Source organism: Musa acuminata, chromosome BXJ2-4 (assembly GCF_036884655.1).
Source record: "Musa acuminata AAA Group cultivar baxijiao chromosome BXJ2-4, Cavendish_Baxijiao_AAA, whole genome shotgun sequence".
Classification (NCBI taxonomy): domain Eukaryota; kingdom Viridiplantae; phylum Streptophyta; class Magnoliopsida; order Zingiberales; family Musaceae; genus Musa; species Musa acuminata.
In genome coordinates this window covers 33,138,102-33,151,779 of record NC_088341.1, presented here as the reverse complement: position 1 = coordinate 33,151,779, position 13,678 = coordinate 33,138,102, and the positions used below count along the sequence as shown (strand labels likewise).

The 13,678-nt window shown below is 42.9% G+C and overlaps 1 protein-coding gene across 1 annotated transcript; it reads left to right on the top strand.

Moving 5' to 3' along the window:
* The first annotated feature begins 10,974 nt into the window (after positions 1–10,974).
* Positions 10,975–12,627, top strand: LOC135609134 (malonyl-coenzyme A:anthocyanin 3-O-glucoside-6''-O-malonyltransferase-like). Its single transcript, XM_065102228.1, has one exon. It carries the CDS (start codon positions 11,112–11,114, stop codon positions 12,438–12,440), a length of 1,329 nt encoding a protein of 442 aa, XP_064958300.1. The 5' UTR covers positions 10,975–11,111; the 3' UTR covers positions 12,441–12,627.
* The last annotated feature ends 1,051 nt before the right edge of the window (positions 12,628–13,678 follow it).

The following is a 13,678-nucleotide window of genomic DNA, read 5'->3' as shown; positions in this document are numbered from 1 at the left end:
GATGTCGACGTTGCTTAACTATACTTCACCGTTCGATATTGCTCGATGCTACAGTCCGTCTCGTAACGTCATTCACTATTCGAGGAAGAGAAAGATGTCGCTCGTAGAAGAGGAAAATATCGCTTGACGAAGAGGAAGACATCGCTCGACGCTTGACGTCGCTCGCCACTCAAAGAAAAGAAGAAAAAAGGTCTTTACGTAGAGTATCTTGGAAGTATTAAAAGTTTTATGAGGTCTTCATCGTAGCCTTGCGGCCATACATCACCAACCTTGCGGCCACCTACTGCGGCGTCTACCGGGCACCAATCCACTCTGCTTCTTCTTCTTCTTCTTCCTTCTCTCCTCTTCGTTGCCCAACACCTTCTCCTCTCTCGACCTCCACCTCCAACCTATCCTGGGGAAGACCCAACCTCGCCCCCGGCGAGAACTCCTCTTCCCTTCAAACACGATCGGAGATGGAGGTACCGGAAATGGCTCCAGCTCACTGTCGTTGATGGCTTCTCTAGCGTTAAACCTAAGGTAGCTGGTCTTTAAGGACTCCTCTGGGATGTGCTTCGAGAGGAGGGGGGAGGCGCCGCCCCAGTTGTTGGACCCGGTGAGAGGATGCTGCGGCGTCCGGAACTCGACGATCTCGTGCTCCCTCCCCATTATCGTGATCCTCTGCGGCGTGCTGAACCCGGCCATCTCTCTACTTCTCCTGATGGCAGCATTCAATGGTACTTCCTTCGTTGGAGATCTCTGGTGAGCGGTGAAGCCAAGTGCGTCTGCGATGCTCCATCTTGCGGCCGAGCTGAGGGGCGAGCCCAGAACAACTTTGTTTCCGTTCCTCAGCATTGTGATTTCGGACTTCCTTCTCTCTCAACGTATTATACTTCGGCCTCTCTCTTTGTAATGTGTCTGTGGAGCAAGCATATATGGAGCATGAGAGGGAAAAAGATTGACTTCATTCATGAAGATAATGCTATACTAGGAGAAGATATATATAGCTGAATGACCTGTAGTTAATGTTGATACGAATGATGCATTTTCTTGCAAAAGAACAAATCTTTGGAGTATACAAAGGACGATCAATTCAATGTCTTCCATCGGTGGCGACGGCCATCGATGACTTCTAACACGAACAATGAGTGTTGTTGGTCGTCGTTTCCCTAAGGGGTCATATGTGGGAAATACTGAAAAGAATAGTTTCTAGTTAGTAAGGATCGAAATCATCTGACTAATAAGTTAGAAAATTTTAATCTTTTGAATTGATTTAATGTCAAATATAATGTACGTCAAATCTTATCACGAGTTGAAATTTGGAAAAAGTGACATCTAAGCAATGTAAAAGTGAGATGGCTGATTGGTCGACACTCTATGCCAGCCCTATCGTTTTGTATTCAATACCTCCTCTCCATGTGGCCTAGTTACCTGCTTGACACGTGGCTGAACTAATATCGTGTAAGTAGCATGGTAAACTAAGTATAATAGCTCGATAGATGGCAGTTTCAATCGATGTAATAAATAAATATAATGGCTTGGTATCAGTAACAACAAATATAACGACTCAATATCAACAAGAGCATTTATGATCGGTTCTCATGCCTCTATTACCAAACACATCCCCCTCAAGAGGCTCATTATAAAAAGAATCATACAGGTATGCCCAATACATTAAGCAATTTAAGTTCGGCTTATTTGATTAGATTACTGACTTAGGCATTAAAGGAGATTCATCAGGAACACCTCTGATATAGTTTTACAAGTTTTAAACGGTCGACCAAATGAGTTCCATCTTGAGATAGGCTCAAAGAATGACCAAGCTAGATCTGAATCAGCTTCTAGCTCGAACAACCTAAAATTCTACTCTAACAGTTTAGCATTAGAAAGAGAGCTTACCTGTATGTCTCATAGAAACCTCGAGTTCATCTTAGATAGACCTCGAGGATTCAAATCCCCTGAACGTCAATGGACAAACTCTGACAACCCCGAATGCTCCTTTGTTGAATCTCCCAATTTTGATGATCCAGAATTAAAGACCATTAGAGGTGTTGGTCAATCCAAATCCTCAGCCCATGTCACACCCCAATCTTTTTCAATGGTATTTTTAAGACTCAACCTTCACCAAACCACCTTCCACAACTGCAACCATGGCCATTGCTATAGAAACTTTTCATACTCTATTCCAACAAATACAAGTTTTAATTGGAACAGTAAAAAATCATTGCTCCCTATTTTTCTCAACTTGCTTATCAAAGCTCACCTACAGTCACTCTATCAATCCCGACTCTTGCTCCATCACCAGTTTTTGTTCCTAGCCTGGTGGTCGAGTCTTCCTCAGCTTAGGCCCAAGTACCACCCGAATCATATTTCCCATCATTGGTTTGAAACCCAATCTCTTTGTTATAACCAGAATTCCTGAATAAGTTAGTCACTCAGTTGGTTGACATCTTGACTGGGGCTTGAGAATACCTTAATAAGATGGATCAACCAGAATTCATGAATATCTTTGTTGTAACCAAGCACCTCAAAGAGAGTGGGGCATGTGACATTAGCCAGCTTGCCCCAAGGCACACGACGGAATCCTAACGATGTAGTGGTTATTCAAATCGTTAGGGAGATCATGTTGAATCTATCATGATCTATGTAATGGCGACATAGTAGATGACAATTGTTCCATGTCCCCCTTTTACCGTATGTGGGTATGATGTGTGATCAATTGTTAGATTGTGTTTGAATCCACTCGAATTCTCTCACTCGCCAAAGAAGGAATGTGCTCGGTACATGCCATAGACGGCCCTCTTCAACTTCATGCATTGGCCTCACTAGCCCTTTATGCACCATCACACCACCACTTTTGGCTTCATTGACCCATTGTGCACCATTGCACTCGACTTCCCGACCCTTCACGTACCATCATGCTTGGCTTCATTGGCCCTTGCACCTGGCCTCCAGAGCCTTCATGCACCACTGTGCCTAGCTCCATTGGCCTTTTACGTGCCACCGTGCCTGGCTCCTATCCCTTTACGCACCATCGCACTTGGCCTACCGGACCTTTGGCCTTTTGCGATGCAATACTCAGAGGTAGTAACATAGCACACGATCACACCTGACCTCGTTGATCCATTATGCATCTTCACCATGCTATCAGACCTGTTGTCCCACTACACTGTTGAACCCGACTGCATCATCCCCTTCTGCTATTATTCCTAGGCAGAGTACTAACTGCTAACATCCCACACAGTACAATCGAGTCGGGCATACCAAGTTGGATAGCCCGAGTCAAGCATTTCATCACCTCTTACATCGACAACATATATCAACTAAATCGTACTTCCCAATTAGTTGTCCACTATGCTCTTCAACTCAAGAAGTAGGGAGCATGTGTTATGTCAAAAGTGACATGGTTGACCTGTCAGCACTCTACGCTAGCACTTTCGCTTGTGTTTGACACCTCCTCTCTACATGGCCAAGTTACCTAACCAACGTGTGGCCAAGTTAATATCACGTTGTAACATCCCATTAGTCCTACATCGGAAGTGGGCAATGTGTATGATTAGCTTATAAGGACCTGATGAGTGTACTACGTTAACTCCCGCTTAAGCATTTTGGTCCGTGGTTGAAGAACCAAAATGGAGTTATTGGCCAGTTGGCTCATCAGACTCGGGTCTTGACATTTGGTATCAGAGTCGACCTAGCATTTGGGGCAGGGTGAGAAGGCTCAAGTAGGAAAGGGCTAACCTTGACGAGGACGTCAAGCTAATTGAGTTGGGGATAATGTAACATCCCATTAGTCCCACATCGGAAGTGGGCTGATAGAACCCTTGCAGATTCTAAACTTGGGATTGATCTCTTTAGGGGATCAGCCTCCTTGGAACTCTATAGGGGTTCCTCCCTCCAAGTTGCTGCTCAAAGGCTACAGAAAAGATTCATCTATTGCTTATGAAAAGAGGAGGAATACATGACTATTTATAGGGCTTCTAAACCCTAACTCATAATTAGGACTCTCCTAGCTAGAGTCCTAACAGACCCGCCCTCTTCAAATCAGCCTTGTCCTCGAGGCTGACGATTCATGAATTTTGAGAATTTGATCTTCAAGTCATCATAGTTCTCCCAAGTGGCATCTTCTATTGATAGGTTCACCCACTATATTAGCACTTTAGTAGTGGGTTGTCGTCGTCGAGTCACGATCCATCGTTCAATAATCGTACTTGGTTGGGTCTGGAGTTCTCCTTGGATAGTCATATTTGGCGGGTGGCTTTGGGCTATCTCCAAGCACATATTTACAACTTTTGTCTGGCTGTCGATTTGTGGGTGATATGCCATACTCCTTTTCAATTTAGTACCCTGCATATAGAATAACTTTGTCCAAAATCTGCTCGTGAAGATGCAAGTAGAATTTATCATAAGCACAATGCGTCCCTTATAGTGTAATTTTTTTGAGTCTCAATTGTAATGAGCCACGGAGCTTGGTGCTTCCTCCAAATTTTTTATAATCTTACTAGTCTCTGAATCTTCCTGTCATTCCATCTTAATATCCTCAAGGAAGTCGCTGGTCGAAAGTGAAATGGTCGAAATTTCAGCTTGCTCGGGAGCTGCAAAAGCGCATCTGTAAGAATATTCTCTTTCCCCTTTTTGTAAGTTATTTCATAATCAAATCCAAGAAGTTTTGTTACCCATTTTTGCTGCTCAGGGGATGATATCTTTCGTTCCAAAAAGTACTTGAGGCTTTTATGGTCGGTTTTAATTTGAAATCGTCGACCAATCAAGTAGAGTCTCCACCTCGTTACTGCGCGCACAATGGCGAGCATCTCCTTATCATATATTGACTTATTTTGATGGGAGGGAGATAATGTCTTGCTAGTGTATGCGAGTGGTTGACCATCTTGCATGAGAATGACTCTAATTCCGACTCCAGATGCGTCAGCCTTAATAATGAAGGGTCGGTTGAAATCTGGTAGTGTTAGCACCGGCGTCATCGTCATGGCTGCCTTAAGTTTGTCGAAGTAAGCGTAGGCTCTGTCCGATCATTGGAAGACATCTTTTTCCAATAAGGAAGTAAGTGGTGCATTGATCTTTCCATAATTTTTCATGAACTTGTGGTAGTAGCCTGTTAAACCTAGAAAGCCATGTAGCAATTTTATGTTTCTCGGGGTCGGCCAGTTTTGCATTGCTCCAGTTTTCAAGGGGTCCACTGCCACACCTTCCTCTGATATGATATGCCCAAGATATTCCACCTTCTGTTGAAGAAAGCAAAAATTCGTGGTTGTTGTTTGTTCAAAAGGTGGTTTTCCGTATGTCTTCTTCGCATGCTCGTATTTGATGATACCCGATCAAAGGTCCAGCTTTGTGAAGATTTGTGCTCCCTTAGCAATTCATCTACTATTGGTATAAGGTATTTGTCCTTGATGGTTATGCCATTGAGAGCTCGGTAATCATCACATATTCGCCTTGTTCCGTCCTTCTTGCATACAAGTAGCACCGGTGAAGAGTAGAGGTTGCAACTTGGCCGAATAACTCTTGTTTCGAGCATCTCTTTTACAATCCTTTCTATTTTATCCTTCTGGAGATGTGGATACTGATATGGTTGAGCATTTGCTAAAGATTTGCCTAGAAGAATCGTTATACAATGATCATGCCGACGGGTAAGAGGTAGGTTGCGCGGTTCGTTAAATATATTTGAAAATTCAGCAAGCAAAGGAAGTAGATTTGGATCTTCAAATTCTATTGGCTCTCCCTTAGTTTGCTGCTCAAGTTGTACCAAAAAGCCGCTGCATGCTTTATGCAAAACCTTCTCCATTTGTTGTGTGCAAATCATTGTTATGTCGCCCCCACGTTTCCCGTGCAATGTCACATGTTTCTCCTTACTGTAAAATTTCATAATTAGTTTCATAAAATTCCAAGAAATATCACCTAATGTCATCAACCATTTAATTCTGAGCATGGCCTCATGATTGTTAAGAGGGATAAGGAAGAAATATGCAATTATCTCTTGGTCCTGTTGCAATAGTTTCTCCTGGGGGCGCCTACGATCACAATTCAAAATCCGTCCGTCGGTGACCTTAACATCAAACCTGCAGCGATTCTCGATAAATAATGCTATCCAAACAGCAAGCTTACTATTTAGGAAGTTAATAGTACTGCCCATGTCGATGAGAACAGTGATCGGTTGTTGTTTGAGAAGGCCGCCAACTTTCATCGTTTGCGGGTTTGAGTAGCTAGCTAGTGCGTGTACTGTAACGTCAGTCGGTTGTGGCTCTTCTTCCGCATCTTCTTTATGTTCAAGGTTCTCTTCTGAATGTTCAATGACCTCTTCTTCTATTGGTTCAATCATAAGAAGTCTCCCTTTACTACAGCGATGCTCACGGCTCCACGGCTCGTCGCAATGCCAACATAACCCCTTCGCATATTGTTCCCGAAGCTCTTCTCTTGTTAACCTCTTTAGTGTAGGGACTCGATCGACAGTAGGGGGGCTGAGGGCTTCAATATTGCTGGTTGAGGAGCGACCCTAGTCCTCCGAGCTTTATGGTTCAATTGCTCCTCTTGATGTCGTGTGAAAGAGATGGCTGCCATAAGCGTGTACGGTTATCGCGCTTTAACTTCTCCTCGGATCTCCAGCTTTAAGCCCTCAATGAAGGTCCTCAATAGTTGTTTTTGAGACCAATCATGATTTTGATTAGATAACCTTTCAAACCTGGTTTGGTACTCCTGAATGGTGGAGGTTTGTCGGATCTTTGCTAGTTGTTCGTCAATATTCTCGTAATCGGTTGGTCTGAAGCGGATCAGCAGTTCTTCTTTGAATTGTTGCCATGAAAGGACTCCATAAGTATGTTCAAACTGTTCAAACCACTGTATAACATCCCCTTCAAGATATATAGCTGCAATTTTCACCATAGATGCATCTGCGGTTTTGTGGTACCGAAAATATCGCTCCACGCGCGAGATCCAACCAATCGGGTCTCCTTCTTCCCATCTAGGGAAGTCCACCCTCATGCGTGGATAGTTGGGATCGATCATAGAACCTCCTTCCTTTTGGAAGTCATCTCTTCGGGCTTGGTGCAATTGGGCAGAGCTCTCTCCTTGATGTGATTTCTTCGGGCTTAGTGGTCAGCCCAATCTGAGTTCAGTAAAGAGTGTCCGAATCGTATCCTCCATTCGTGCCTCAAAGGCTTCGAATTTAGTATTGATTGCCTCCTCAGATGCCATAGTATATACCTTGAAATCTATGATGTTATGATATCTCTTTGGTTGTCGGGTTAAAGGCGTGTATAGGTTGAGAGAGGTGATGGTTGAAAGGGTTGGTGGATTAGTAGATGTAGGCTGCAGTTTAGGCTTGTTTTGTGGCTGTTTTGGGTGCAGTTTGAGGGTATGGTTTAGTAGAGTTTTAGGGCTATGGATGAAAGTTTTAGATCTGTGGTAGATGGTAGCAAAGGTTTGATAGAAATCAATGGAAGTTGTAGCAAGTATATGTTGTCTTGTAAGAGTAGAATTATCATCGAAGAAACAACGGTTTCTCGACGTAATTTCCACCAAAAACCTGAGAGAATTGATAGCAAAATCACAGTTTATATGACATCAAGGATGTCTAATTTAATTAAGAAAATTTTGGCAGTATAACAGCAAGGAAATTGGTGCAAGTTGCGATTGCAGAATTCTCGTCAAAAAATTTTAACGGTTTACGACGAAAATTTACAGCAACACAAAATCGTTTTTAGAGATGAATTCCTTAATAAATCAATCTTAGATGGAAGCCAAGATGATCTATGAAGTGTATAAGAAATTTCATTCAAAAAAGATTGCAAATAAATGGGTTAAGGCAACAATATGCGGTTGAAATTTTCTACAGCACATATTTTTAAGTATAGCAGATTAGACGTAAAAGATCAATAGTTTATATTGATTTTAAGATCAAACAAATAGTACTATGCGACTGAAATTTTACAGTGCAGATTTTCAAGTATAGCAGATTAGACGTAAAATATCAATAGTTTATATTGAGAATTTTTTTGACAAAAACAAAGGAAATCTGCTGTTAGGAAATATCAAAGATGTCATAAAAATTTCGTAGGGATTTGGATAGAAAAAATATAGTAGCAAGATCAAACAGATGGTGCTATACGGTTGGAATTCTGCAATGTATCTTTCGTCGTAGAGATGAAAATTTTATGATGAAAAGTTTATGCAGCTATAACATTCCATTAGTCCCACATTGGAAGTGGGCAATGTGTATGATTAGCTTATAAGGGCCTGATGAGTGTACTATGTTAACTTCCGCTTAAGCATTTTGGTCCATGATTGAAGGACCAAAATGGAGTTATTGGCCAATTAACTCATCAGACTCGGGTCGTGACATTTGGTATTAGAGCCGACCTAGTATTTGGGCATGGTGAGGGGGCTCGAGTAGGAAAGGGCTACCTATAGACGGAGTCAGAGGACTCGTCACGGCGTATAGATGGAGTCAGAGGACTCGTCACGGCGTGGAGCCACCACTGGGCTACGCCTCACATGCACTGGCGGTATCAGAGTTGCGCAGCGGAAGCATGGTGAGATACCAAATATCACGACCCGGGTCTGATGAGCTAACTGTGTTGCCTCTATCGAAGTAATGTGCTGGTTTCCAGAGCTGATGCTTTCTGATAATTATATTTAATGCTGTCTCGAAAATAGAAAGGTGGTTGTTGGTCATTTATAAGTATTTATTATTTTATAATATCTGAATCTATATGAAAATATTTTTTTAATAGTATATTTAAAAAGAATTTATAATGGTAGAAATCTAGAGGCGACATTACATGCGCAGTGGAAGAATAGAAAATAAAAATCTTAAATTTTTCAAAAAGGTGTTCGTCGTCGTGCATTCATTAGTACTTAAAAACCTGTGAAACTGAAAGTCATATGTGAGATAGTTGTGTTATCTATGGAGATCGTATATCTCTGAAATTCTATATATCTGTGGGCGAGGATGAAGAAGATCAAGTATCATCCTCTTTTGCGACGATCCACACCATAGGGGCTGAAAAAACGCTCCTCGAATCGCTATCCAAATCTTTATATATGTTGGTTGAGGAGAAAGAGAGAGTAAAATAGAATGTGACAACCAAAAAGGCCCGCCGATTGCCCTCTGGTTCTCTCATATTTATAGAGGGTCTCTGTCAACTTAACCTCTATTTATAGAGGTCCTTGTCAACTTAACCCTATGGCCCTTTGATTCTTTTCTATTTACAGAGGTCCACCCCTCCCACTCGCCTCGTGCAGAGGCTACTGTGGTTAGGGTGGCGATGGCCACAACGCAATAGAGTAATAATGAAGGGAATTAGGTTTTTGGCTAAAAGATTATTTTGCCCTTTTGAATTTTAAAATTTATAAGGTTTGTCCTTTCTCTCCAAATTAGCTAAATACCCTTCATAATTCAAAAAATTTATACATATCCTGAATTTCAAAAAAAATATTATTTAATTTAAAGATTTAATTAATTATTATTATTGATCTAGTAGTCTTATATAATGATATATATATGTGTAATGTGATCATTATCATCATCATCATCATCATCATGATTATTATTATTATTATTATTATTATTATTATTGAGGTTCGCGAGTTTCTATTTTTCTCATTTATTATCGGGCTTAGGTACATGTGATTATGTTGTAATTACACGACGAGGCACAGCGAAAGCGTGGAGGCGATAAAGGAACCCACGAAGCCGAGACAAACGATCATAACACATGGAGAAGCGCCGAGATGCCGACAGAACCGACAATAACAATATGGACGATCACTAGACATGGAGATGTTCGATGCATATATAGATCATGATGTGAGTGATGTCGTGCTCCTCGGCTCCATGCTTCCCGAGACCACACCTGCACGACCAGCCCGCCTACGCGGGAACCTATTTTTGTTTTATATTATTCTACTACGCATGTGATGCTGCCTAGGGTTTCCCAATAGTATCACCCCTTGGCGTCAGGGCCTAGATCATCAAATGTCTCCATGAACCTTTACTTGGATCGCATCCGGTAGCTATAGGTGAAGTTGAATTCGAATAGAGGGATGTTTGTCTTCGATAGCAGAACGAAGAATTGGTTAGAGATGTCGAGAAATGTGTTTACCAAGAGTCTTCTTTCGACATCTACCATGGACAAACCACCCCATGCTAACACATGCAAAAGCTGAGATCTTGACAAGGAAGACGATGATTCGGAGTCGAAGCATTTAGGAAGCAGAGGACTCATCATATGTTCCTGGCTTGGGATCTGCAACTTGCAGCACACCAAATACGATGGGTAGTCGAGCTGATACGACAGATGGGAATGGATATAGATGGAGTAGAGTTCAAGGTGGCCTTCGAAATACTTCTCCGAGAGGGGAGGGAACCTGAGGGGAGGCTGGTTGTTGCCCTTCAAGAGACAGCGTTCTCCGCTGGTCTACCGTCCGCAACTCAACCAGAGGGGAGGGAAGGAGGAAAGAGATCACGGTCAGAGGTGACATTGGGATTTTCTCTGGAACGCCACCAACCTAGCGCGCCACAAACATTAATGCTTGTCCGTCGTCCGTAGCGTAACCGAAGGGGAGGGAACAGATAGGAAGGAGAGCGTGAAAGCCTATCAAACCAGAGGTTGACATGAAATTAATAATTATATATATATATATATATATATATATATATATATATATATATATATATATATATATATATATATATATATATATATATATATATATATATATATATATATATATATATATATATATATATATATATATATATATATATATATATATATATATATATATATATATATATATATATATATATATATATGATCTTCATTTTGAAAAGCGTATGAATCTCGATATTATTTTTAAATTATTAGTACCGATGTACTAGTCATAATTAATTATAGGATATTAATTAGCGCTGTAAACTGTACGTTATGTCGAGGAACGCAGTCGAGAAAGAATCCCGCGTTTATCACATGGTAAGCCCATAGTCCAGTGGACGAGCTCTGAGGTTTCCGATCACGGATCGTAGGCGCGCATAAAGCAAGCTCCAACTTCCAACGAGCCTATTGCCATTGTGAATCTCGTGTTGTCAAGGGGGAATCGAGCGAAGCGTAGCTATTACGATGGAGTCGGCCGGAGAAGTGAGAGTGTTGGAGCAATCGCGGATCTTCCCATCGATGGGATCGGCGGCGCCGCCGCCCTCTCTTCCGCTCACCTTCTTCGACGTCCTCTGGTCGACCTCCGGTCCCTTCCGCCGCCTCTTCTTCTACGACTTCCCCCACCCCGCTGCAGTCTTCGCCGACTCGGTACTGCCGAAGCTGAAGTCGTCCTTGTCCATCGCGCTTGCCCGGTTCTACCCGCTGGCGGGCAACCTCAGATGCTCCAGCCACGACGACGTCTCCGAGGTCGGTTGGATCGAAGGCGAATCAGTGTCATTCGTCTTGGCCGAGTGCGACAGCGGGTTCCACGAGCTCTCTCGCGACTACGCGCGCGACGTGTCCAAGCTGCAGCGGTTGGCGCCCCGGCCGATCTGGTCGGGTGCCGCGAAGCCCTTGTTGGCTGTGCAGGTCACCGTGTTCCTCGACCAAGGCTTCACCATCGGGATATGGGCGCATCACGTCGCGTGCGACGGCACGAGCTTCACGCGCTTCGTGAAATCGTGGGCGTCCGCTTGCCGAGCCGGGGAGATCGTGGAGCCGGCGGCACCGTTATTCGACAGGACGGCGATCCCTAATCCCCTTCAGCTGCGTTCCGTCAACTTCATTCCAGGTTACGAGAGCTCCGGGACCCGTGAAGCGTCGACCCTAGCCTCCAACTTGGTTACCGCCACGTTCGCCCTCGGACAAGATCACATCCGGCGTCTCAAGTGCTGGGTGATGGCCAAGGCCGGGGAGCGCAACACCACCTTCCATTGCTCGACGGTGGTGGTGACCTACGCGTACGTGTGGGTCTGCCTCATGAAGACGTTGGGCGACGCAGGCGACGAGACCGCGCACTTCACATTCACGGCGGATGCCCGGGGTCGTCTGCCGTCGCCAGTGCCCGAGACATACTTCGGCAACTGCATCGTCCCGTGCTTTGTGGAGGTGAAGGTGAGCGATCTGGTCGGGGAGGACGGCATCTTCGCCGCCTCCGAGGCCATCGGGAAGGCTATAGAAGACCTGAAACACGGCGCCCTTAAGGGTGTGCACGGCATGTGCGAGAGATGGCATCACGCCACGCAAAAACTTCCCATGACCCTGGCGGGATCACCCAAGTTCAAAGTTTACGATACTGATTTCGGGTGGGGAAGACCGGTGAAGGTTGAGATTGTGATGCATAGGAGCCGAGCCGTATGGCTGCAGGAAAGCAGAAGTGGAGATGGCGTGGAAATTGGCTTATCATTCGAGCAGCATCAGATGGATGTGTTCGAGAGGCACTTCCTCAGTGGCCTGAAACTTCTTCCTGAATAGATCTGCCTGGAGATCGAGTGAGGTTTGCTGATGAAGCTGAAATGTTTGTGCTCGTGCTTGATCTTGTCGTTGTTTCCAGTACGTGAACCCTACTAATTATAATCACGTATTGCCCAGTGTCAGCTGCAATCATCGACTGAAATAAAATTGCTGTTTCAGCAGAATCAAATGTTCGAGGAAAATGAAACAGGCTGTAGATGTTATGCATAGAGATCGAGAACATGAAGAGGGTGCTTGTGGCAACTGTGTTGCCTCCACCGTCATATCTCCTGAAGGAGATGTAATCTTTATTTCTTTATTTCTGGTGATGCTTTCAAAGTAACGTGCTGGTTTCCAGAGCTGATGCTTTCTGATAATTATATTTAATGCTGTCTCGAAAATAGGAAGGTGGCTGTTGGTCATTTATAAGTATATATTATTTTATGATATCTGAATTTATATGATTTTTTTAATAGTATATTTAAAAAGAATTTATAACGGTAGAAATCTAGGGGCGGCATTACATGTGTAGTGGAAGAATAGAAAACAAAAATCCTAGATTTTTCAAAAAGGTGTTCGTCGTTGCGGGCGAGGATAAAGGAGATTAAGTATCATCCTCTTTTGCGGCGATCCACACCATAGGAGCTGCAAAAACGCTTCTCGAATCGCTGCCCAAATCTCTATATATGTTGGTTGAGGAGAAAGAAAGAGTAAAATAGAATGTGACAGCCAAGAATTCCAACCGATTGCCCTCTGGTTCTCCCATATTTATAGAGGCTCTCTATCAATTTAACCTCTATTTATAGAGGTCCTTGTCAACTTAACCCTATGGCCCTTTGATTCTTTTCTATTTACAGAGGCCCACCCCTCCCACTCGCCTCGCGCAGAGGCTACTGTCGTCAAGGTGGCGATAGCCACAACGCAATAGAGCAATAGTGAAGGGAATTAGGTTTTTGGATAAAAGACTATTTTGCCCTTTTGAATTTTAAAATTTATAAGGTTTGTCCTTTCTCTCCAAATTAGCTAAATACCCTTCATAATTCAAAAAATTTCATACATATCCTGAATTTCAAAAAAATATTATTTAATTTAAAGATTTAATTAATTAATTATTATTATTTATCTAGTAGTCCTATATAATGATATATATATATATATGTGTAATGTGATCATCATCATCATCATCATCATCATCATCATCATTATTATTATTATTATTATTATTATTATTGAGGCTCGCGAGTCTCTATTTTTCTCAT